Source organism: Bos taurus, chromosome 9 (assembly GCF_002263795.3).
Source record: "Bos taurus isolate L1 Dominette 01449 registration number 42190680 breed Hereford chromosome 9, ARS-UCD2.0, whole genome shotgun sequence".
In the NCBI taxonomy this organism is placed as follows: Eukaryota; Metazoa; Chordata; class Mammalia; order Artiodactyla; family Bovidae; genus Bos; species Bos taurus.
The window spans coordinates 75,081,614-75,107,136 of record NC_037336.1 but is presented as its reverse complement, the minus strand read 5'-3'; the positions used below and the strand labels follow the sequence as shown (position 1 = coordinate 75,107,136).

General features: G+C 39.6%; 1 protein-coding gene across 3 annotated transcripts; it reads left to right on the top strand.

The window, feature by feature from the left end:
* The first annotated feature begins 761 nt into the window (after positions 1–761).
* Positions 762–25,153, top strand: IFNGR1 (interferon gamma receptor 1). 3 transcript variants are annotated; one of them, NM_001035063.1, is given in 7 exon segments: positions 762–896; positions 12,601–12,715; positions 13,370–13,533; positions 14,886–15,058; positions 17,040–17,226; positions 21,594–21,721; positions 23,758–25,153. In NM_001035063.1, coding segments are annotated over 7 exon segments (1,401 nt in total). In that variant the 5' UTR covers positions 762–811; the 3' UTR covers positions 24,307–25,153.
* Positions 25,154–25,523: the final 370 nt, after the last annotated feature.

Below are 25,523 nucleotides of genomic sequence, written 5' to 3'. Positions count from 1 at the left end.
CTGCAGCACACCAAGCCTCCCTGTCCATCACCAACTCTCGGAATTTACTCAAACTCATGTTCATTGAGTCGGTGATGCCATCCAACCATCTTATCCTCTGTCTTCCCCTTCTCTTCCCGCCTTCAATCTTTCCCAGCATGAGGGTTTTTTCAAATGAGTCAGTTCTTCGCATCAGGTGGCCAAAGTATTGGAATTTCTGGCAACCCACTCCAGTGTTCTTGCCTGTAGATTACCAGGGACGGCAGAGCCTGGTGGGCTGCCATCCCTGGGGTCGCATAGAGTCGGACACTACCTAGCGACTTAAAAGCAGCAGCAGCAGCAATCCTAGAACACTGCAAAAAAAGAGGAAGATGAATTACGGCAAGTAGTGCCAAGCTTAAAGAACATAACCTTTGGACCCAAGGTGCTCACAAACGGGTGAGCCAAGATCTCCACCACAGACTGCCGTGCCCTTAACGCCGAGCTTCCACAGAGGCGACCTCTCTTTGACTTCCCGCTGTATTCCAGCTCGCCTACCCAATTCAACCTCCTAGGCCACCTCAGCCTCCCCTGAGGAACCCTAATTACCCCCACGCAGGCCGCCCTCCCCGCCCAGGCCCCGCCTCCCGGCCCTGGCCCCGCCTCCTGGCCAGGCTGGCCGCCCAGTCCTGGTCTCGGCCTCCCTGTCCGCGCCCCACTTTCCCGTCCACGCCCCGCCTCCGCTGGAGGGATGGTTTTCGGCGGAGGAAGTGACGCAAGACCTAAGCCCGAGGTCCGCGCGGGTGTATACCCGCCGTGGTGCTGGGCAGCACCCGCGTTAGTCTGGAGCAACATGGCTCTCCTCTTTTTCCTCGTCCCTGTCTTGCTGACCGGAAGCTGGGTTGAGATGAGCGCCGCGATTCCAGGACTTTCTTCGGGTACTGTCGCTCGCGGCAGGGCCGCAGGCGGGTGGGGACGGGAAAGGAGGGAGCCCCACCGGCCAGGAAGCCCCGCCCGGGGTCGGGGCCGCGCCCGCGGCGGTTCTCGACGCCCGGCGGCGGCTTCGGGTCCTAAGGGGGCGGCCGCTGGGAAGGTGACGCCGAGTCTCCGCGGTTTGCAGCGGAGTTCCCTTTTTCTGCCCTCTTCCGCGGTTGCCGAAACAAAACGCGTTTTCTTAATTCGTTTTTAAATAAGTGAGTTACCTGGTGAGCAGTTGCACACTGTGGCCACAGCTCATGATTTAAATATTCGTAAGGTCGGCCCCAAATCCTTAGACGTTCTTTCGCCAGCTGAGAATTATTAAAAGGCAGTTAAGTGGCCGTCTTACATGCGAGTCTGGAAGTGGTTCAGGGCATGTACTCTCGAGTCCGTTTGTCCGGCAGTAGGTCTCTTGGCAGACCTCAGTTCCTCCTTTATCTCCGCCTGCTTAAAGAGATTTCCCGGGAAACATATTTTTCTAAAGCTCAGTGTAGTGATAATTAGGAGCTCCGGTGAAATCAGTAAACTCTGCAAAAGGGGCAAACCTAGATTATCGGAAAGCGGGGCATTCTTGAGCGTTTCCTCTGTGTATGCGATTAGCAGCTGCCTGGAAGGGGTCAGGGCGACCCCGCCTCCTTTACCCTTGGCGAACTCCGGGTCTGCACCTGTGTTATAACTTCCTCTGTGACACTTGTTAGGTGCGATCCCTTCGTATCCCGCTCTCCTTTGGCTTGCTCTTTGGAAGTCAAGCAAACAAATAGTTAAGTCATTCCTTGGAAGAGACATTGCGCCATTTGTGTTGGAAAGACAAAAATAACTTCAGTTTTTGCCTTCAAGGATCCTGATGGTATAGCTAACAGTTATTGGGCTCTGTTGTAAGTTCTTATCACATCATTTCCCAAACGTCCTGTAAAGTAGACGCTGTTCTAGCTCTTATTTATGGATGAGAAATTGAGGCATGGAATCTACTAAATTGCTGCTATTCACTGGGAAGCTTGGCAGTTGGGTTCCAGAGTCCGAAGTACTTAACTCTGTCCTCTGCCATTACTAGGGCAAGTTGGTCACCCATAAGAGCAGTTTCAGTCCATGGTGATAAGAGCCAGAACTTACACATAGTTTACTGGAAAGCAAGACATGGATGCCTGACTCAGCAGGGGAATCAGGGAAGATTTCACTGAGAAGGTGACTCCAGAGTTGGAGCTGAAGGTGCAAAGAGACTTATGTGTGCAGAGGAAGGGCTGTGAAACAGCAAGTTGAATTTGTGGAATAATTTAAGCATTTTGGGTTCGATCCCTGGGTCATGAAGATCCCTTGGAGAAGGGACTGGCAACCCACTCCAGTATTCTTGCCTGAAGAATTCCATGGCCAGAGGCTGCCTGGCAGGCTACAGTCCATGGGGTCTCAAAAGACACAACTGAGCGACTAACAACAGCAGCAAAATTGTTGTTTAGGAACCAGTTGGTTGGTAGGAACCAGTTAATGAAGTGCCTTGTCATGTGTAACAGCAAAGGACAGAAACACAGCTTCAGCTCACTTCAACAAAAAGAGGAGTTTATTGGCTCAGAGAATCCAAACCAGAGTTAAAACAGAAACGTAGAGATATCGGCTGAACCAGAAACTCAAAAGTGCCAAGACCCTCCATTTTTTATTACTGACTTTGGCTATTGGCAGCCTTCTCTACTTGGCAGGAATCATGGATGTTGATAGGCTTTTGGATTTTGACATCTTGCAGCTTCCTCCACCCTGGAAAAATCCCAGAAGAAGGCTCCGATTTGCCCAGCTTGGATCAGGTGCCAGCTATGGGAAGGATACTGTTGCAGGTGGTAACAGTAGGAGAATCCTGGGAGGGAGAGCCATAATGTTCCTGAAAGAAGTACAGGTGCTGAGCCAACAAGATAACAGGCTCACTCTTGCTCAAATCAGTGGGTAGCCATGGGATTATTTTCAGGAGATCAGTGATTTTAGGCAGGATCAGATACGCCATTTAGAAAGACCATTCATCTTAGAGGATAGTTTTGAGATAGATTCAAAGGAGGGATGCCACATAGGAGGCTGCTACTTAAGTCTGGGAGAAGACAGTGGTAAGTTGAAATGGAAAAGAAAAAATCAGAATAGAGAGCATAACTTGGGGATGACTGGATGTGGGAAGAGAGGAAGAGAGTGACTGAGGTTCCTGGCTAGGGCAGAGCAGTAAACCAAGTACAAGGCCCTTCCTTCTGAGACCGGAGGCCCCCTGACCATGGGCCCCTTGGGACTACACAGTTCCTGTGTTCTTGATACCAGCCCTGGGAGGAGGATTGCCTGCCTTTCTCCATAGGAAGATCTGTGGCCTTCTGTACTTGAGCATTCATTGTATAACCACAGGTGTCAGCTACCTTTTTCCAGTTTGTTCTTCCACTCTGGGTATTATCTGAAGAGCAGACTGCTTTAAAACAGGAGTGAGGCTCTTAACACCTTCTCCACTTGATTATTAGCTGTTCATTCTCTGACTTTAGGTAATGCTCTGGGTGTGCTGAGAGTTTTCATTACTTTAGATTCTATATGTATTTCAGAGATTCAGAATGCTTAAATCAGTGCATTTCAATTATATTTATTGAAGAGGGTATTAATAAATTGTTTTCATTTTATTGTGATCCATGATTTATATGGGTTTTTGAAAGATCCACATTTTGGTTCTATATAAAAGAAAACCTAAAGAACTCAAGAGAGAAATAACCCCTTTAAAGACTGAGCTAAATGGATAATTAATGGCTCCATTTTAATTGGACAAAGAATCAAAATGAAAGATGAGCCAGAATTAAATGAGTTCCTGACAAAAAGGAATCAGTTACTTGTAATTTTCTTATTAAGGGAGTGTCTTTGTTTTAGATTATCCCAATACTAGATATCCATTTCAATCATGTCCATTCTAAATAAATAATTTAGTATATTGTTCAGATTTTCAGTGACTGTCTTGTAATTGTGATAGTGTAATAAATTAGGCAAAATTACTTGAAGCAAATGCTTATGAAGTCATCAGAAAACAATTATCTCCAGTTTCTATTTATATTTTTTCCCCACTTTTAGTAAACTATCACAAAGATGATGCTTACACAGCTTTTATTAATTAAAACCAACAAAACTTTGCACAGTGTCAAGTCTTTGAGTAACTTCTCTAAGCTTTTTTTTTTTCCCCTCTCTTTTCGGTAAAAAGATGTAAATACTACCTCCCTTCTAGGACGGTTGTGGTGTTTAACTGAGATAATGCATAACAAAGTTGAGCTCACAGCTTGTCCAGTAAATATTTCATATATGTTGGTGACTGTCATTCAATTATGTGCATCATTTTCACAAATATATATTTTAAATATTGCATTGTTTTAGTTATGAATGAGAAATTGTGTCAGCTTTAAAAACAAACTCATCCAGATCAATATGAAAAATTTAAAATAGGCTCCGTGACTAACTCCTTGTTCCAACGTTTTCCCATTCTTCCTAAGATTGAAAAGTCCTGTTTAATTTTTTCTGTTCCTAAACTATTTCTCAACTTAGAGTTTATCAGTCCAAATGAGAATTAGTCTTGAGAAATGAGTTCTCTCATAGACTAGGTGGACCTGGTTCAATTAGAATTTTATTGGCATGCCAAGCAAACCCAACTAGATGAAATTGAATAAACAGGAACAATATTACAGTGCTGCATTTCAGATGAGAAAAGTGTCTGGGAAGAAGTTTATTGGATAAGCCCTAATTTGGTTGTGGTTTCTGTGAAAGACCTGGGGAGTTTTAGTTCATTACAAATTAAGTGTAAGCCACGATTTGATAGAACCATCCTTCAGAAAAGTATTTCATTCACATCAGTTACATTACTTCTGGGTCTTATATTTTAAGGAAGAGAGAGTGAGTGATAAAACCTGCAGACAGGAGGAAGAGAAAACTTCAAGGACACTAGAGCTAAGGAACTCTGGAAGGTGAAACAGACCTGAAATATTTTAATGAACTCACTTGAACCCTTAGTTCTAACACCCTTTTTACGAAGGTACAAGGAAATAATAGAAGGAATTTTAAATAGGATCATTTTTTCCTTTTGTTTCACAAAGTGATAGATAGGATTCCTTTCAAAGCCCCCCAATATTTAAATGTTTCAGTTTTTAAACTTTTATGAATGCTTGAAACACCATGTGCAAGAATTCTTAAATGTCTTTATTCAGCTTAAATTTAGAGGATCGTGCTATCAATATTTGCTAAGAGAAGAAGTTGGAAAGCCCTAAGAAAAAGTTATTTTATCAGCATCGTAAAACCAGTAGATAGATCATAATCATAAATATATTCTGAAAAGAATGCAGAAGTCTTGATGTTTTTCCCTTTTTCTGCCTGGATTTCTCATGTCATTTCTTATTTTGCTGTGTAAGAAGAAACCTTTGTGAAAATGTCCATAACCCCACATCTTTAACATGAGGAAGTTGTTAGATATTTTGAGAGTTGCTCACTCAAAAAAAAAGTCTAGATGCTTTAAGTTAGTTTGTTTTTGAGTTGTAGTGTCAGATGACTTTGAATCCTCCAAAACAACTTACTTACTGGCCACTGTCTCCTTAACCTCTTTATGCTTCTGTTTGTCCTTCCCCTGGAGAGATTGTGAGCAGATAGTCGAATGGTGTCCATGGAATGCAGAGTTCTGTTTTGCATTTAGATGTACACAACTTTTGGGGCTTTCCAGATGACCCAGTGGTAAAGAATCTGCCGAAGTGCAGGAGATGCTGGTTTGATCCCTGGGTTGGAAAGATCCCCTGAAGGAGGAAATGGCAACCACTCCAGTATTCTTGCCTGGAAAATCCTATGGACAGAGGAGCCTGGTGAGCCACAGTCCATGGGGTCGCAGAGTCAAATATGATTGACCATGCTCACACGCACTCACATAATTTTTTTGTCTTTGAATGCTATTATGTAAAAATCGTCGAACTACTGTGACTGTCCGTCTTTTGGTCGAAGCACAGATGCTTTCAGAGGCTACGGGATAGTGCATAGGAGGCTGCCTGCACCCCTATCACCGTCCCTGCAAAGGAAATCTGGAGGTGTCTGTAATGATGTGCTTCCCCCCTGCTGCCTTTCCCAGTGAGGATCATAGAGCTGTCCTAGCTACTGGTTTAGGGGCTTCGGTGACACCTCCATTGCTCCATCTAGCGGCAGGGCTTCACCACTTGCTGAACTTCATTTGTCTTTTCTGTCCTTTCCCTTGCTGTTTTTTCATATCCTTGCTCTTTTTTGCATATCTTATCACCAGGAAACAATCCGCTGTAACCAGATCTCTCCTTTTTATCTGTGTTGTAATTAGAATGTTATGAAAAGTGATTCCTCCCTCCTTTGTTTGATTTTGTTTAACCTTCAGCTGCTAGCTCTAGAGGAGTTTGGGGAAGCAGATCTTAAAACAGAGCTGAACTTGACTCTGGGTTGTATAATGCCAGATATAATGCTACAAGGACTCTAAACCCATTTCCGAAAACAACATGTGTTACAGAAAACTTCTGGGCATTTCTAAGAGATGGGGACATCTGTAAGATGATGCTATTTCATGAGATACTCCTTTAACTCCATTCTCTTGCTATTTCTACATATATTTTTATTGACATAGAGTACATTCATTATGAATAGAAGTTAGCTGTAAGCCTCAATTATTTTAAGCTGATTATGTAACCATTTAAACTTTAGGTTACAAAATTCTGAAACTTAAGGAGAACACTGCTCATGTCTACTTTATCATGTGATTTTGGCAAGGATGACAAAAGCAGATGTCTGATCACCACATGGTTTCTCTTCTGTAGCATTAAAACCACAGGTTACATCCTTTGATGTAAATATTCAAAAGTCTCTCCTATAATCTAGTAAGTAATTTCTGTGTTTTAGAATCCATTGAAACCTCTTTTCCTACTACCTGCCTTGATTGCTTTGAAAGCTGTGATTTAAGTCCTTGTCCTAGTCTAATCATGCCAAGCTTTTACTTAAATTTTGGGAAATATTTGATTCACTCTAAAGATGAATGCAACATAAGTCTGCTGCTGTTTGTATTTCATAATGTATCATTCAGTAACCTCTTAAATATAAATTGCACTTTATTTTATATTCTAGTACATAGGTTTATTTCTATATGCCTTTCCCTCAAATGCAGAAACTAATTTCAGATTGGGTACATACATATTCCTACTGGGAATAATTTTTTAAAAGGTACTTAAAAGGAAGTGAAGGACTTGTCTTTACTGGAAACTGTGAAAGGATCCTTGTTACATAGTGGCAGGAAACTTAACACCACCATCACCTTTAATAGCAGGGAAAGTAGGATATGTGCCTGGTGAGCCCAGTGACCTAGCAAAGGAGGTTTCCAAGCAGATTGAAGGCGCCATGTGGTGTCTTTTTATTTCTTACTGTAAAATACAAGGTTAGAGAGAGTAATCAAGGGAAGGACTGTTAAAAGAAACCAGGACCTGATGGTTTGTAAATTCTCAGCTACTAACTGCAGTCACGAAATTAAAAGACATTTGCTCCTTTGAAGAAAAGCTATGACAAACCTAAACAGTGTATTAAAAAGCAGAGACATCACTTTGCCAACGAAGGTCAATATAGTTAAAGCTATGGTTTTTCTAGCAGTCATATATGGATTTGAGAGTTGGACCATAAAGAAGGCTGAGCGCCAAAGATTGATGCTTTTGAAGTGTGATGTTGGAGAAGACTCTTGAGAGTCCCTTGGACTGAAAGGAGATCAAACTAGTCAATCCTAAAGGAAATCAACCCTGAGTTTTTATTGGAAGGACTGATGCTGAAGCTCCAATATTTTGGCCACCTGATGCAAGGAGCTTACTCATTGGAAAAGACCCTGATGATGGGAAAGACTGAAGGCGGAGGAGAAGGAGGTGACAGGATGAGATGGTTGGATGGCATCACCAACTCAATGGACCTGAGTTTGAGCAAACTCAGGAAGATAGTGAAGGACAGGAAAGCCTGGAGTGTTGCAGTCCATGGAGTCACAAAAAGTTGGACACAACTTTGAGACTGAACAACAAGAGCAGCAAAAGATGCTAAAATTAAGAAATGGCATCTGAGGGACGTTCTGATTTATTACGAATTTTCTTAACATTAGGTTTCTTATATAATTGCAAAATTACATTTATATGTGTGATTGATATTTGATATTAATGTTGAATTGACCCTAGAGGGGGATGCCTTTAATTTCCTTCTCAACCATAGAAAGTAAACTGTTTGAGACAGGTTGCTTCATGAAGCTGAGGTGTGAACACACCATAGAGGAAGGAGCCCTGTTAAGGAGGGCTCAGTCCACCCTGCTGTGTATGGCCACGGGAACTCGACTAACACCAGAGCAAAATCTGGCAAGTCCAGTGCTTCCTGACTACCTGCAAGAAAATTGCTTAGAGAACCAGCGATGATAGATACCAAAAGCCATCAACATTATTCCAGAAAGGAAAAGTAGAAAAATGCTGTCTGATCACTGGCTACAGGTTAAAGGGCATATTGAGTATTTGAACATGAGACATCATTCCAACTTCATAATTTCAATCTTTAGGTACAAAGTGTTCTACTACTTTGGTGAATAATATGGAAATTAGAGATTTCAAGAGACACCAAGGCTATTTGCTGAGCAGGAAGTGTAAAACACATTAGTTTATCAAAAAATTCTGTTTGTCTTTTATTTTTTATTGAAGTGTAGTTAATTTTCAGTATTACTTTCAGGTATATAACAGTGATTCAATATTTTTAAATTGTATTCCATTTAAACTTATTAATCAACTATATTCCTTGTGCTGTACAGTGTATTCTTGTAGCTTATTTATTTTAGACACAGTAGTTTGTGCCTCTTAATCCCCTACTCCTCTCTTACTCCTACCACACCATTGGTCACCACTGGTTTGTTCTCTATGTTTGTGAGCCTGTTTCTTTTTTGATACAGTCATCCATTTGATTTTAGGTTGCACATGTAAGTGATGATATACAGTGTTTTAACTTTTTTCACTAAACATAATACAGTCTGGGTCCAAACATGTTGCTGTGAATGGCAAAATGCCATCATTTTTTGTGACTGAGTAGTATTCCATTGTGTATGTGTGTATATATGCATATATGTATATTATATATACACATACAAACACCATATCTTCTTTATCCATTCATCCATTTTTGGGCACTTGAGTTGCTTCCATATATTGGCTTTTGTAAATAATGATGCTGTGAACATTGGAATACATATATCTTTTCAAGTTAGTGTTTTTATTTTCCTCAGATATATGTATATATCCAGGAGTGCAATTGTTAGATCATGTGGTAGTTCTATTTTTAGTTTTTTAAGAACCCTTCATACGGTTCTCCATAGAGGCTGCACTGATTGGCATTCCCACCAACAGTGTATACTAGGGTTTCCTTTTCTCCACATGCTTACCAACACTTGTTGTTTATAGACTTCGATGATAGCCATTCTGACAGGTGTGGGGTGATTTTGAATTCCATTCTCTCTTTAAATTAATTTTCTTCTTAAATAAAAACGATTCCTAAAATTATGATAAGGCAGGGTTTCTCAGTGTTCGGCACTGATGGCATTTTTGACTGCCAAAATGTGGAGGGCTGTCTTGTGTGTTGCAGGATATCAGCAGCATCCCCAGCCTTTGTCCCTTAGACGCGAGTAGAACCCCACCAGCACCACACCCTTAGGAGAACCGTACTGTCTCTAGACAGTGCCGTATATCCCTAGGGGACATAGCACCTCTTGTGGAAAACCACTGATATAAAGGGAAAAATAAAAAAGGGGTTGGGGTATGACAATAGAATCACACTGTCCTTGAGGGCTTCCTTAGGTGGCTCAGCAGTAAAGAATCTGCCTGCCAGTACAGGAGACATAGGTTTGATTCCTGGATCGGGAAGATCCTCTGGAGGAGGAAATGACAACCGACTCCAGTATTCTTGCCTGGAAAATCCCATAGACAGAGCAGCCTGATGGGCTACAGTCCAGGTGGTTGCAAAAAGCCAGACATGACTTCGTGACTAAGCATGCAGGCACACACATGTGTTTTTTACCTAAATAACTCTTGATCCGTGTTCTGCTTTGAAACAATAATGCAATTGCTAAATAATTGTAAATTAAGACAGTGTACCAGTTTGGCTTCAAATATTGGAATTTTTTGTTTTGGGAAAAAATATAGTAGGTGTTTTTCTTCATCAGTAAGCAAATATCCTGTGTATGTGAAATTAACACCTCACTTGACAGGTGAGGGATTCTGAAACAACTCTTTAGTAATATAGCAAGGAAAGAATCCAGATTTCTTAAGGTCTAACCTAGGGAATATATTTCTTATTAGAACAGTCTACTAGGTATAAGGCTACTGGGTATAGGGCTTCCCTAGTGGCTCAGTGGTAACGAATCCTCCAGCAGTGCAGAAGATGCAGGTTTGATCCCTGGGTCAGGACAGTCCCCTTGGAGAGGAAATGGCAACCCACTCCAGTATTGCCTGAAAAATTCCATAGACAGAGGAGCCTGGCAGACTGCAGTCTATGGGGTCACAAAGAGTCAGACGCAACTTAGTGAATAAACAACAAACAAGTCAGTATAAATCTAAGTGATTATCATTATTATCTGGAATACATTTTTTAAAAGTATAAACTTTTGGCTCTCTTTGAGGTTTTTAGGGTGACAAGTTATGTTTGGAAACCACTGCACCTGACCACATTGCTATTCATTTATTTATTTTAGCTGTACAAGCAGATCATGTTTGATGGAGTTTTCTAGATAGGTAGGATTGAATGGTCTTACGTTTCAGGTCATATTGCTAACTCTATACCTTCATGTTTGTTCACAGAGAAGGGCAAGAAAGGAGAAGGGGGGGAGAGAGAAGGAGGAAGGGAGGTGTGTGTTCAGTTTTCTCTGGATTGGTAGACGATAACCATTCACACCCAGCAGGGGAAGAAATGGCAGCTTTTAGTGACTAGATAATGGTTGTGGTAGAGTGTGAATATAAGATGTCAAAATGACTTCTGCCTATTTTCTTGTGTGACAACTTGCACATCTTATCAACAGACATTTTCTAAAATGGTTTAAAAGAGCAAAGGCAGAAGGAAATATAGGGTATGTTTTGAAAAAAGCTGCTGACGAAACTGGACTGCTTGATGGCTCCGTCAGGCAGTCGTTCAGTATCTATTGCTGTGCTGGAGAAAAGGCAGTAAAGGTGTGTAACAGTGCTGAGTGGAGGTTTGAGAGCCCAGGTAGCACTTTAGACTGAAATTGACCATCCCACTTGTGGCCAGTTCTTCTCTAGCCATTGAATACAATCTTTGGTACCAGATAGAGAAAATTCTAGTGATTAAACGAATTGAGGATTATTATTGCAGTGCAATTATTATTGCAGTGCAATTATAATTGCAGTGCAATTATTGATAAAAATTCCTAAAACATTCTAGCAGTGTGTTGCTTATACTATATTAGTATTTTTTAAGTCAATTGTGTTTTATTTTTACTGTGGTAGAATATATATAATGTAAAATTTACCATTGTTCTTCTTATAAATGTGCAGTCCAGTAGCATTGAGTATATTAACATTGTTGTGCAGCCAGCACTCCATCTTTGGAACTTTTCGTGATCACATATGAAACTCTGTACCCATTAAACATTAACTCCCCATTGTCTCCTACCCCCACACCTGCCCCTGATAACCACCGTACTAGTCTCTGTCTCAATGTATTTGATTATTTTGTATGCTTCATATTAGTGGAATCATACAGTATTTGTCCTTTTGTATCTGACTTATTCCAATTAGCATAATGTCTTCAAGGATAATCCACGTTGCAACAGGTGTCAGAATCATTGTATTCATTTGTAAGGCTGAGTAACATTCCATTATATGTATATGCCACATTTTTTATTGTGGTACAAACACTTGAGATCTACACTCATAAAAAACATTTTAAATACAGCAATTGTTGTTGTTCAGTCACTAAGTCATGTACAACTTTTCAACCCCTGGACTGCATGCAGCGCGCTAGGCTTAGCTGTCTTTCACTATCTTCTGGAGTTTGCGCAAACTCATGTCCATTGAGTCGGTGATGCCATCCAACCATCTCATCCTCTGCCACTCCCTTCTCCTGCCTTCAGTCTTTCCCAGCATCAGACTTTTTTCCAGTGAGTCAGCTCTTCACATGAGATGGCCAAAGTATTGGAGCTTCAGCTTCAGCATCAGTCCTTCCAGTGAATATTCAGAACTGATTTCCTTTAGAATGGACTGGTTTGATCTTCCTGCTGTCCAAGGACTGTCAAGAGTCTTCCTATAAGTAAACAATACAGTTTTGTTAATTATAGGCACAAGGGTATACAGCAGATACCGAGAACTTACTAATCTTGCATGCCTAATTTGTACCCATTGGACACAATTCCACGTTTCCCCCTCCCTCCACCCCTGGGAACCACCATTGTTCATACTGTATTTGTGTGTCCCTTATATCACAATGTTGTTTCAGTAATTTGAAATGAATTAGAATGCTTCTGTACATTCTTTAATAAAATTAATTTTTAGAAATGCTTAATTTAAATAAATTTTCTATCCTGGTGAATCCTTCAAGTGTATATTTGGCTGCTTCCGTTAAGGTTTTGTAATGTTAATGTTTGTTGCTCACTATGATCCTTACTTTTTGCATCTCTTGTAGTGCCACCACCAACCAATGTTACAATACAAGCCTACAACTTGAACACTGTTATATTTTGGGACTATCCTGTTATACTACAGAGTCCTATGTTTACCGTACAAGTGATGAACTATGAGTGAGTGTCACTTTTATCTTTTTATCCTGTTTTTGCCAAGGCCTTTGCACATCTCATAACTGATTCTTCCGTCATCATTCCTTCCCATGTGGCAGAACTGCCTGAACTGCTTAACAACATCCAGATGTAATAAGGATGCAAATTAGTTCTTTTCAGAATATTTCCTGCCTCTTAGTTCTTCTTCGTGTCAGATTTAGGGTAGAGGAGTATGACCAACTTCTGACATGTTAAGGCATGATGAATAAAGCTTACAGTTCTGTGTTAAAAACAGCCAAGTCATCTTACTTCCTATAGTATATGTATGAAGTAGAAAGAAAAATTTCAACAGAATTTTTGACAAGTGTCAGGGGTTATTATATGTTGGATTCTATAAGTTATGACTGTTAATGGACTCTGGATTTGTTTAAAGAACAGATTTTTTTAAATTGCATGTGGAATGTGGTTTATATAGGTCTTATTCTGAATTGAGCCTCTTCATTGTAAATGATTTTACAGATTTTCTAACCAAAGAGTAAAAGTTTCCCACTTTATCTAGCTTCTTGATCCTGTTCTTATTCATCTGTATCAGCTCCATGCTGTGAATGAGCAGCAAAGCACGGACAGAGACGGTTCATGTATTAACAGTAAAAGTTACCTTTGTGTTCTTTATTTTAGGGACGGGAAATGGATTGATGCCTGCAATACCTCTGATCATTCTTGTAATATCTTTTCTGTAATTAATGATCCATCAAGTTCTGTCTGGGGTAGAGTTAAAGTCAGGGTTGGACAAGAAGAATCTGTCTATGCACAGTCCAAAGAATTTATTTTATGCAAAGAAGGTGAGTAGAATGTATACATGTCTGAATTTTAATTTCATTCGTGTCTTCTGTATATATTTGCTTATATAAGCAGTTGCTAAAAATTATCACAATGTCCTCAGGAACATTTGGAGAAATATAGGGAGTTCCTGTCTTCTCTTCGCCCAAGCCCCACAAGATAAGAGGTACCCGTCACTTTGCCCTTCTAAACCTGAGAACTGCTCTCAGGACCTGAGAACTGCCCTCAGTCTTCCCCTCAAGGCCTCTGGCAATTTAACACATTAAATTTAACATTTTTAATTTAACACATTAAAAATTTTACAGCTCTATAATCTCTTCAATCACAGTGATTTTTCAGTTCTTCACGCTTCCGACATCCCATTCCCATGATCTGCCTGATCTTCGTTGTCACCTCAAGCTCCAGACTCTTCAGGGCCCATTCTTCTTTTTTGGCTAACACCCTACCTTGTAGCTTTCATATCGTCACTCATGGGTAAGAGAAGTCTGTAGTCACATGGTTCCTTCCCAGTCTTGTAGCTCTTAATGCCTTGCCTTCTAGCTTCTCTTTAATCCTCGCTCAGCTTCCATGCTTCGTGACTTCAGCCACTGGCCGGGTCTACTCCTTCCTTCTGGTTTGTGCCTACTTCGTCTCTTCTAAAAGCCCTGCCTCTACCCGCCCTTCAAGTAGTTTCATTCCCCAGATCCCACGCTTCTGTCCCCTGATAATTATACTATCTGTTATGTCAGATTTTTCCCACACAGATTTATCAAGGTCATACTATGTGCCAGAAAGTATGCTAGGCCCTAGGGTATATTGGTGAGTAAAAACAGATCTGTCAGGCACATAGTAGGTGTGCAGTAAATATGGGAAGAATAGATAAATGGTTCACCTACAAATTCCAGACATCAAAGACATAATAATAATATTATGGAATCAGTGAATAGCTAGTTCTGATTTTCGTAGTAAAAATTGAATGTATTTTGCAAACTTTTATGAAGTCTTCATGCCCCGTGTCCATAGGCACTGGAAATACGAAGGGTTTTGATGAGGACTCAAAGATAATTACAATGCCTTTTCTGAAATGTATTTTAAAAACCATGTTCTGTTTAATGATTTTTAATCTACAGAATCAAAGATAAAGGAAAGATAAATTCATTGAGCTTCTTTTATGTCAAGGCTTTTTACCAAGATTCATTAAAGACAGTTAAAATATATTCTAGATGTTTGTGGAACGATTTAAATGCAGTCCTGCTTTAGAACAACAGCAACGAAAAGAGTAGGTTGATGGATTGAGTTTGGTAATGTTGTGTAATATGCTGTGGATCACAGTTCCAAGGCTGATGCAAATTCTTTTTTGTTCCCTACCCCCCAGGGAAAGTTGGACCACCTAAACTGGGTATCAGAAAGAAGGAAAACCAAATCATTGTTGATATATTTCACCCTTTAATTACTGTAAATGGAAAAGAGCCAGAAGCTATGTATGATGATGAAAATACTTGTTATACATTCACATACAGTGTGTTTGTGAGCGTCAATAGAAGCGAGGTATGCGTTTCTATCTCATCTTTTTCTACACTGAAATTTTCCTGTTTGCATAAATTGTTTTGTATGTGGTAAAATGAAAGTAGAATGTTTATGAATATTCAGTCAAGACTCATGGCTCATCAGTTTTAGTAAGAAAAAAGAAATATATATTGAAGGGACTCAGTACTGGAGTTAATCTTTAATACTTGCCACGTGAATACATTTTAAGTTTTTTCTTTGCCTCTTTTAACAGTGTGGTTCTAATCTAGACTGTTAACCTGTGTATCTCCATTTGTTAACCTGTGTATCTCCATTTCTCCACTGGTAAGATGAGGATAGCTTTAATCCTTTCTTCTCATTGGTAGTGACGTGAAGTAATACAAAGCTCTAATTGGAATCACTGTCTTTGAAAGAAGCAGTTACCCATACTTCTGTAGGACATGACTGCACCCTGGCAGTGACATGCAGCCCACACTTTACCTAAAATTTTTCTGTTGCATCCACTGTCCACAGCACTGCCATTCCTTTACTTAACAGCATTTGTCAAGCACATGCCTGGTGCCTTTTAGGCCCTAGGAGTAGCCGTGAGCAGTGCAGACAAAGCTCCAGTGATAAGTATTGTGGGAGAACCACAGAGCAGGGAGGAGGGCCGGGCAGCTGGGTGGGGCAGTAGTGATTTCCAGCAGGGTGGCCAGGCCTTGCTGGGAAGTGTTACTGGAGCCAGGGCTGGGGGAGGTTAGGAGGTGAGCTCCTGGATGTACGTGGGGAGAGTGTTTCAGGCAGAGCCTGGCAGAGGCACCCAGGCACGCGAAGGGAGCACCACAGCGGGGCAGAGCACTGGGGCAGCTGACATGGGAAAGTTCACTGGGGACCACTTCTCTTGAGACATTGGAGAGATCTGACTCTTCTCACTGAGTCATTTTGCGTCATGGAAAGATGTTACGAGAAGAAGGACATCTGATTTAGGTTGTGAAACATCACTTTGGTTGCCAGCTGAGTTGTCTTTCTGAAGTGTGTACCTGACCACATTACTTCACTGCTTAAAACCCTTTAACAAGTCCCCATTAAGTACAAAATCATTTCTAAATTATCTTTGGTGACATGGCCCCCTTGGCCTTCATGATTTGGCCTCTTGCATCCTTTCCAGCTACATGTCTCCAGCCTTCCAGCTTCATTTTCGTTTGTGCTCTGGTGAACTGCTTACTGTTCTTAGTTTCCTGCAGGTACCCTGCTCTTTTGCAGAATGCCCTTCTCCACCTTGTCTGCTTTGGAGAATTTCTATTTATTCTTCAGTATTCAGCTGGCAAATCAGCTCTCCTTTCAAGTCTTTTCTGGCCCCATGGACTGTTTCCTCTTCTGTGGTCTGGTTATTCCTCATTTCATAGAGTGGGGCTTTCTCTTACAGTCCTCATCACTCACTCGCATTTCCTTCTTGTGTCTCCTGTACACTCTATCGTAAGTTACTGGAGGTCAGGCACCACTTCTTACCTTTGTGTCCTTAGGCCCTAGCACAGTGATCAGTGCACTGTGGCTGGTTGAATGAATAATAAGCTCCCAGAGATTGCTTCAGTCCCTTCCATGTATTACTGGTAAGAGATGCTCCGGCAGGATGCCTGGGTTATTCTTCCTATGACATGCTCGTCTCTCACATCAGCACAGTTTCAGGCACTATAGAAATAGGACCAGTGAGCATTTGTTGCTTTGACAGCCAACACTGAACATTCCTGCTATTTGAGTTTTTATATTCATAATCTATATTTTAATTTTTAAATTTATAATCTCTATAAAGAACATTTTAATGGATTTATAGCATCATGCATCATGCTTTGTTGAAGTAACAGGTTGACTTACTGTATGAATATCAACACTATGTTCAGACATGTTCAGCACTCATCATGTCTATGTTTTTCTTCAAATGTTCGACCAGGGTAAGTATGGTGATTTTTTTTTTTCCCAAAGTAAAAGGTGCCATGCATTTTCTTTGTTTTCTTCTTCTGTCCAGACTACGGATAAAATGTACACGAAGGAAGAGGATTGTAACGAGACTCAGTGCTTCTTAAATATTCCTGTGTCCTCACTGAATTCTCAGTACTGTGTTTCAGCAGAAGGAGTCTCAGAATTATGGGCTGTTACAACTGAAAAGTCTGATGAACTTTGTATTACCTTTTCTGATGATAACAACACAGAAGGTAAGTTGTTACAATTTTTTCCTAAATGTAGGGTTGTGGTTTAGTCCCTAAGTAGTGTTTGATTCCTTTGGGGCCCTGTGGACTAGCCCAGCAGGCTCCTCTGTCCATGGGATTTCCCAGGCAAGAACACTGAAGTGGATATTCTCCAGGGGACGTTCCCGACCCTGGCATCTAACACACATGCCCTGCATTGGCACGTGCGTTCTTTACCATTCAGTCTCCAGGGAAACCCAGTATAAGGAGTGATCACTAAAATGGTAATGTGAAAAGAGTTGATTTTTAATTTCAGTACATCTCTGCTCTTTACAAAAAATATTTAGTAGTTCCATTCCTGAGAAGTTTAAAATTAAAAATAAGGCCATTTTTCAGTCTTAAAAGATACAAAACAACCAGTTTAGAGAGCCATGTGATGACCTTTGACCCAGGAAAGAAAAATGTAACACATAAAGCTGTGTGCATAAACTTCTGCATTTCAGGATTACCGGTAAGGACATAACATCAGTTTGTTACTTACTCTAATATAGCAAAATGTTATATATCCATTAAAATATTCTTCCTGGGGACAGTAAGTTTATAAACTAAACAGTAGTGCACTGACTAAAATTGTGTTACCTGAGAACTAGACAAGCACTGGAAATTAACATCCAAAAACAAAAAAAGATGGGTTTAAATCATAGATTATAGGTCATTTTTATAACACATTCTTAAATGTTTTCATTTTATTATTATTTTCTTAAACAGGCATTCTCATTTGTCAGGTACCTTAACAAAACTTTGGGCTTATTTTTGATGTTATGAAATTTAAAAGTTCATTATAGATAATTTTTAAAATATAAAAAGCCAGAAGGAAACAAAAGCTGTAGTTCTGCCATCCAAATGAATATTCAATTATTCACAGTTTGGTGGGGTTTTTTCCATCCTACTTTTTCTTTGCTTTGTAGCCATGATCATGCTGTAGTACAAATAGAACTTAGTATATGGGGCTTCCCAGGTGACTCAGTGGTAAAGAGTCTGCTAGTGCAGAAGACACAGGAGATGTGGGTTTGGTCCTGGCTCAGGAAGATCTCCTAGAGTAGGAAATGGCAACCCACTCCAGTATTCTTGCCTGGAAAATCCCATGGACAGAGGAGCTTGGCGGACTATATATAATATAGTCCGTGGGGTCACAAAGAGTTGGACATAACTGAACACATGCACACATGCTAAGCATATGCTATAAATATTTTTTCATTTTATTTTACATACTTTATTAATAGTATTTTTAATGTCTCTAAAATATTTTATTATGAAGATCATATTTGAATTGAAGTGAAGTGAAAGTCGCTTAGTTGTGTCTGACTCTTTGCGACCCCATGGACTATACTGTCTCTGGAATTCTCCAGGCCAGAATACTGGAGTGGGTAGCCTTTCCCTTCTCCAGGGGATCTTCCCAACCCAGGAATCGAACCCAGGTCTCCTGCATTGCAGGCGGATTCTTTACCAGCTGAGCCACAAGGGAAGCCCAAAGATCATATTTAATGTTTCTCAATTTTTGGATTAACTTGTCGATTTGTGTTTATAAATCATACTTTGCTGACTGTCTTTGGGCGTGTGCGTGTGTGTGTGTGCGTGTGTGTGTGTGTGTGTATATATGTTACGGTGTTCAAGTGTTTTTAGAATATATTTCCTAGGTTAAAAATGTACAAAAAATTTTGCTAATTTCTTTTCGAAGAATGAAAATCTAGCCTGAAGAATCAGACCAAACACTTAAAATGAATACTGAAAACTTTTAGGCCGTTACATGAGGATTTCAAATAGATAACTTAAAACGATGCAGTGCATTTAATATCCGTTTGTGTTATGCTGTTTTGAGTAAGAAAATGCATAAAATTTGAAATAATGCAAATACCCCAGATTTATTAAAAAAAAAAAAAGAGAAATCCTGAGTTACAAACCAGACTGACAGGTGGCTGCACAGTGGTACCTCTGTGGCTCATATGCAGGCAGCATTCTCTGCCTGTCACTCCAGTGCTTTTGAGCAGGGTGCTGTGTTGCTTATGGGGTTATTTTATCTTTTCCTTTTGTAAAAATTTTTTTCATGTCCTCTAACAGGTGTGATACAGGCATTTATTTTAGTAACTTCCAGAGTTATTCTGTTTTTTTGTTGGCGTACGATTGCTATGTTAGTTTCTGCTGTACAACATGGTGAATCAACTGTGTGTGTGTATATACCCCCACCAACCCCCCATCCCACCCAGTTAGGTTATCATCAAGCACCAAGCTGAGCTTCCTGCACCTTATAGCAGGTTCCCACTGGCTATCTGTTTTACACATGGTGGTCTAAGTATGTCAGGTTAATCTCCAAGTCTGTCCCACCCTTTCCCTTCCATGTCTACATGTCTGTTCTCTATGTCTTCATCTCTATTCCCACTATGGAAATAGTTTCATCTGTACCATTTTCTAGATTCCACATATATGTATTAACGTACAATCCTTGTTTTTCTGACTGTGCTCTATATGACACATTCTAGGTCCATCCACATCTATACAAATTACCCAATTTCATTCCTTTTTATGGCTGAGTAATATTCCATTGTAACTGCTTACCACATCTTCTTTATCCATTCCTCTGTGGATGGACATTTAGATTGTTTCTGTGTCCTGACTATTGTAAATAGTGCTGCAGTCAACATTGGGGTACACATGTCCTTTTTTTAAATTTATTTATTTTTTAATTGAAGGATAATTGCTTTATAGAATTTTGTTGTTTTCTGTCAAACCTCAACATGAATCAGCCATAGGTATATACAAGTCCCCTCCCTCTTGAACCTTCCTCCAATCTCCCTTCCCATCCCACCCCTCTAGGTTGATACAGAGCCCCCTGTTTGAGTTCCCTGAGACATAAGCAAATACCCATTGGCTGTCTATTTTACATATGGCAATATAAGTTTCCATGTTACTCTCTCCATACATCTCACTTCTGAATTACGGTTCTTCAGGGTATTTGCCCAGTAGCGGAATTGCTGGGTTGTATGGTAGTTCTGTTTTTAAGGAACCTGCAGACTGTTTGCCACAGTAACTGTATCAGTTTACATTCCCACCAACAGTGCAAGAGGATTTCCTTTTCTCCACACCCTCCCAGCATTTATTGTTTGAAAATTTTTGATGATGGCCATTCTCACTGGTGTGAGGTGATAACCTCATTGTAGTTTTGATTTACATTTCTCTTATAATTATGATGCTGAGCATCTTTTCTTGTGCTCTTGACCATCTGTATGTCTTCTTTGGAGAAATGTCCATTTAGGTCTTCCACCCATTTTTCAACTGGGCTGTTTTTTGGGGTTGTTTTTTTTTTTTTTTTTAGATTTTGAGTTCCAGGAGCTGTTTATATATTTTAGAGATTAATCCTCTTTCCTTTGCTTTGCAAATATTTTGTCCCTTTCTATCTTTTTGCCTTGTTTATGGTCTCCTTTGCCATACAAAAGCTTTTCAGTTTCATTAGGTCCCATGTGTTTATTTTTGTTTCTATTTTCATTACTCTAGGAGATGGGTCAAAAAAGATCTTGCTGTCAGAGTTATTATTTCAAAGAAGTAACTTTGGAATAGAAATTAAAGGTAATAAAATGCTGTGAAGGATGGCAAACACCACCACAGCATGTAGAGCACTGTTAATTTGAAGAGAGGACTGGAAAAAAAAATTGAAGATTGTGCTGTGAAAATAAAAAGCAGCATTAGAGAAAAATATACAGTCGTGATTATAGATGTTTGTGCCCTGAAACAAACCTTCCCTTCCCTATTTTATGTATTCTTTATATCTGATTTACATTCAAAGGGACTTTATTCCTGTGCAGCTTGCCTGTATGTGTGTATTTGTGTACATCTGTGTATTTTATAAAGTTTTTGTAATCTTTAAATAACAAAATGTAACAATTCAGAAGAGTGGGACTAAAAGACATACAGATTGTTTTAAGAGTTACAGACAAAAAAAAAAAAAAAGTTACAGACATTACCAGAGTTTATTTCCAAAGAGATATATTTAATTTTTTTTTTTTTTTTGCCTTTTCAACTGAGAGAAACAGCCTGTATTGGGGGCTGTAAGGAAATTATTATGAAAAAGTCATTTTAGCCACACTATATGACAGTATAGTTGCATAAAGTTTAGAATCTGAAAGCTGGGAAGAATCGCATGTTGATATCTTGGACAGGTACCTAATTTTTTACTCATGTCTTCTGACTTCTGTGTCAGTGTTCTTTAAAACTCTGACCATATTAATTACTGGATATGTAAATCCATTAAAGAATAGCACTGAGACTGTATAAAACTGTTTGATGGATCTAGCACTGTTTGACTGCAATTCTAATTTGTGATTTTTTTTCCCTTTTCGTAGATCCTGTTTGGATTCCTATTGTTGCTGCTTTACTTCTCTTTCTTGTATTTGCTCTGGTAGTTGTATGTTGTATCATTAAGAAGTTTTATCCAATTAAGCGAGAAGGCACCAAGTTACCCAAATCCTTGGTAATATATTTAGATATTTTTTTCTTTATTTATTTATAGTTGGCTCTTGAACAACATGGATTTGTACTGCACAGGGCCACTTCAGTATTTTTTTAGTGAATATATTGGAAATTTTTTTGGAGATTTGTGACAGTTTGAAAAAAAACTCACCATATAGCCTAGAAGTATTGAAAAAATTAAGTGAAGTTAGGTATGTCGTAAATGTATAAAATGCGTATAAATATAATACACAGGGTACATACAGGTCAATCAACTGTTTATGTTATTGGTAGTTCTGGCCAACAGCAGACTCTTAGTAGTTAAGTTTTTAGAGAGTCAAAAGTCATACGTAGATTTTTTGACTGCAAGAGAGGCCCAGTGTGCCTAACCCTTGTATTGTTCAAGGGTGAACTGGACACTAAATGTTAATTTAAACCTTTTTGATAATTCTTCAAAAATTTTTTTAAAGTAGAATGATACTCAGCTGCATGTCACCTATCATAAATCACTCAATCTGCCACATACCCAAAACCACTTTTTTTTTTATTACTATGCACCGGCTGCCTTTTTATCTGAGGGGCAGAGGCATAGTTAGGCCTAAGTGCTCAGGAGCTTAAAGTCAAGTGGAAAAATGATAAGGACTCAGTGGTTGTCCAGTGCAATCTGAGGTTTGAAGATCGAGGTTTATATACATGCCGGTGAGGACTTGGTCCATCTTTGCAGAGTTGGGTTAGTCATGGCTTCTCCAGGAGCAGTGACAGCTAAACAGTCCTGAGAGGCAGAGGAGTTTGTCCAGGTACCGAGGGACAGTGTGTGCTAAGGCCCACTGTCAATAAGGTGTGGCTTTTGAAAACCTGCGAATACAGAAATGCTTCATGGTAGTTGAAGTGTAGAAGGAAAGATGACCAACAGTGAGTCTAAACTAGAAGGTTGACATTTTAGTGCCTAACATTTTAAAGTATAATGAAAAGAACATTTAAAAGTGTCAGAATGATAACTATTTAAGTCAAATATGACAGGAATCATACCTGTGATATGTAAAGGGCACATGTAAATTTGTTATGGAAACACTGTCTTTAAGTCGAGGGGATAAGAACTGTCAAAAGTTAGCAGACAATTCATATATGAATTATTAACTACTAGTGCCTGGAGAATCCCAGGGATGGGGCAGCCTAGCGGGCTGCCGCCGTCTATGGGGTCGCACAGAGTCGGACACGACTGAAGCAACTTAGCAGCAGCAGCAGCAGTGGTTAAAAGAAGGAAATGGCCGCCCACTCCAGTGTTCATGCCTGGAGAATCCCAAGGACGGGGGAGCCTGGTGGGCTGCAGTCTATGGGGTCGCACAGAGTTGGACACAACTGAAGCGACTTAGCAGCAGTGGTTAAGCACAAACGAAGCTCGCAGTATGCTATTTTACACCTACTCGAGAAGGAAAAATAAACCTGAATATCCACTAGTACCTTGTAATAAAAGTAGTGTATGCTGGCAAAAAAAGAAATTTTAACCCTGAGGAGTTGATAAGTATGCAATGGGTGTACAAAGTAGCAGCATCCTAAGCATGCCACACTCTAAAAAATTAATCCTTAAAAAGATAGTTTCATAAATAAAAAGATGTATAAAAGTATTAACTTTAGCATGTTCTATAAATGGTAAAAATTCGAACACCTTAACACTTAGTATTAGATAAATGATTTCATCATCAATATAAAATTATTGAGCCTATGAAAATTAGACTATAAAGACAAATGGTGAAACATTACCTAGAATAAGTAACTATACTCCTATTACAAACATAATGTGCATGCTTGTTGAAGGTAACACAAAAAGCAACATATGTTGGTGAGATAGTGACTTTCTAAAAACTTGATTTTAATCTTAATGGTGTTTCCATTAAAAAGAAAGAAAAGGCAATTATCAGACTCTATTCCACTGTTATCCTAAATATGCCAATGAGTGATACATTTAGTTATCCTCTACCCTTTTAAACTTTTTTTTTTTGAGAATAAGCACTTAAGTTTAATAATTTATTGTTTAATCACTGATTTCTCTTCCCTTAGCTGTCTGTGGTAAAAAATGCCTCTTCAGAGGCAAAATTTGATTCAAAAATTATATCACCCATCACCTACCAGCCAATTGCCGTAGAAAATGAGCAGCTGTCCCCAGGGACCATTTCAAGCCTGCACACTGAGGACAATCCAGGAAAAGTGGAACACGGAGATCTTTCTAGTGAAATGGAAGTGGTGACCATTGAAGAAAATATTTCTGACTTGGCCCCATGTAGTCCTCTGACCCCAGAGAGAGAGGATTCTATCCACGCAAGCAGCAACCAGTCTGAATCCTGCAGCATCACTTTGAATGCGTATCACTCCAGAAATGGCTCTGATAGTGGCCTGGCGGTGTCAGACAACTGCTCCAGCTCAGAATTTCCCCCAAGTAATAAAACTGAAGTAAAGACTGAAGGACAAGACTTCATAACGCTGAGAAACACCACCACCTCCTTTGGTTATGATAAACCGCATGTGTTAGTGGATCTGCTTGTGGATGAAGGTGGTAAAGAGTCCTTAATTGGTTACAGACTTACAGCAGACTCCAGAGAGTTTTCATGAGATCAACCAAGGTGACAAACTGGGAAGGATCTGTTTTTCCTGAAGAGCTTTTCCACTTTTATTCCATGAACAGATCCAGGATTTCAGAAATGGCGTCACTTGATAGAAATCAGATGGAGTGTCATGGTTTAGATAAAAGTGTAAAGAGCCTGTCTGGCCATGTCACTTTTGGTCTGAAAACTGCAGTCTCTTTTAAAAAAAAAAAGCCATTGTCACATGTGAACCTTTGCATCTACGTGTTAATGGTGAACATAACCCTGCTTCCTGTAGGTGTTAACTCCAGGGTCCTTTCTAACCACTTTAAGAGTGTTACTGAACACAGCAAGTGTTCAGTAAATGCTTGTTGAGGAAATGAATTGTCTATACAGTCATTTCTATTTGGCTTAATAAGGACTGTTTTCCTTTTTGTGCCTCAGCATGATATACTCTTGCCTGGAAAATCCCATGGACGGAGGAACCTGGTAGGCTGCAGTCCATGGGGTCGCTAAGAGTCGGACACAACTGAGCGACTTCACTTTCACCTTTCACTTTCATGCATTGGAGAAGGAAATGGCAACCCACTCCAGTGTTCTTGTCTGGAGAATCCCAGGGACGGGGGAGCCTGGTGGGCTGCCATCTGGGGTCGCACAGAGTCGGACATGATTGAAACGACTTCGCAATGCTGCAAGCAATGTATATAATTTTTTCATATACTTTAAGGAGAAATCCTGAATGCTTTTCAAAACTGCACTTAAAATTGCCTTGAAATCAGTAGTATTAAATAGAACGTGTAAGTGAAAGCATGTATGTATTTTTTATGAGAAATTACCATGAGGGATATTTTTTAATAAAGTAACTTTAAAATTCATTTTTGTTTCCATTCAGTTAACTGGGATGTTTTTTATTCATTCACTTGTTTCTATCCATTAATATTATAGAATCATTTTCTAATTATTCATATCTTTAAAACCATCCTAAAAATAGCCTAATCTTTAAAAATGGTCTTTTTGTATCTATGTCTTAATATTTAGCAATCAGTGTGCAGAACACACACAAGGAAAACCAAAAGTTTATATTACACAGAAGTTTGGGGAATTACTAAGAGGCTAGGAATTTTAAGACTCAAATTAATTAACTGACCCTCAAGAATGTTAAATGCAAATTAAGTGAGTACATTAACAAGCCATGGAAAAAACATATTTCTTCTCACCTAAAAGTACAGATTAGATCGTGGAGGG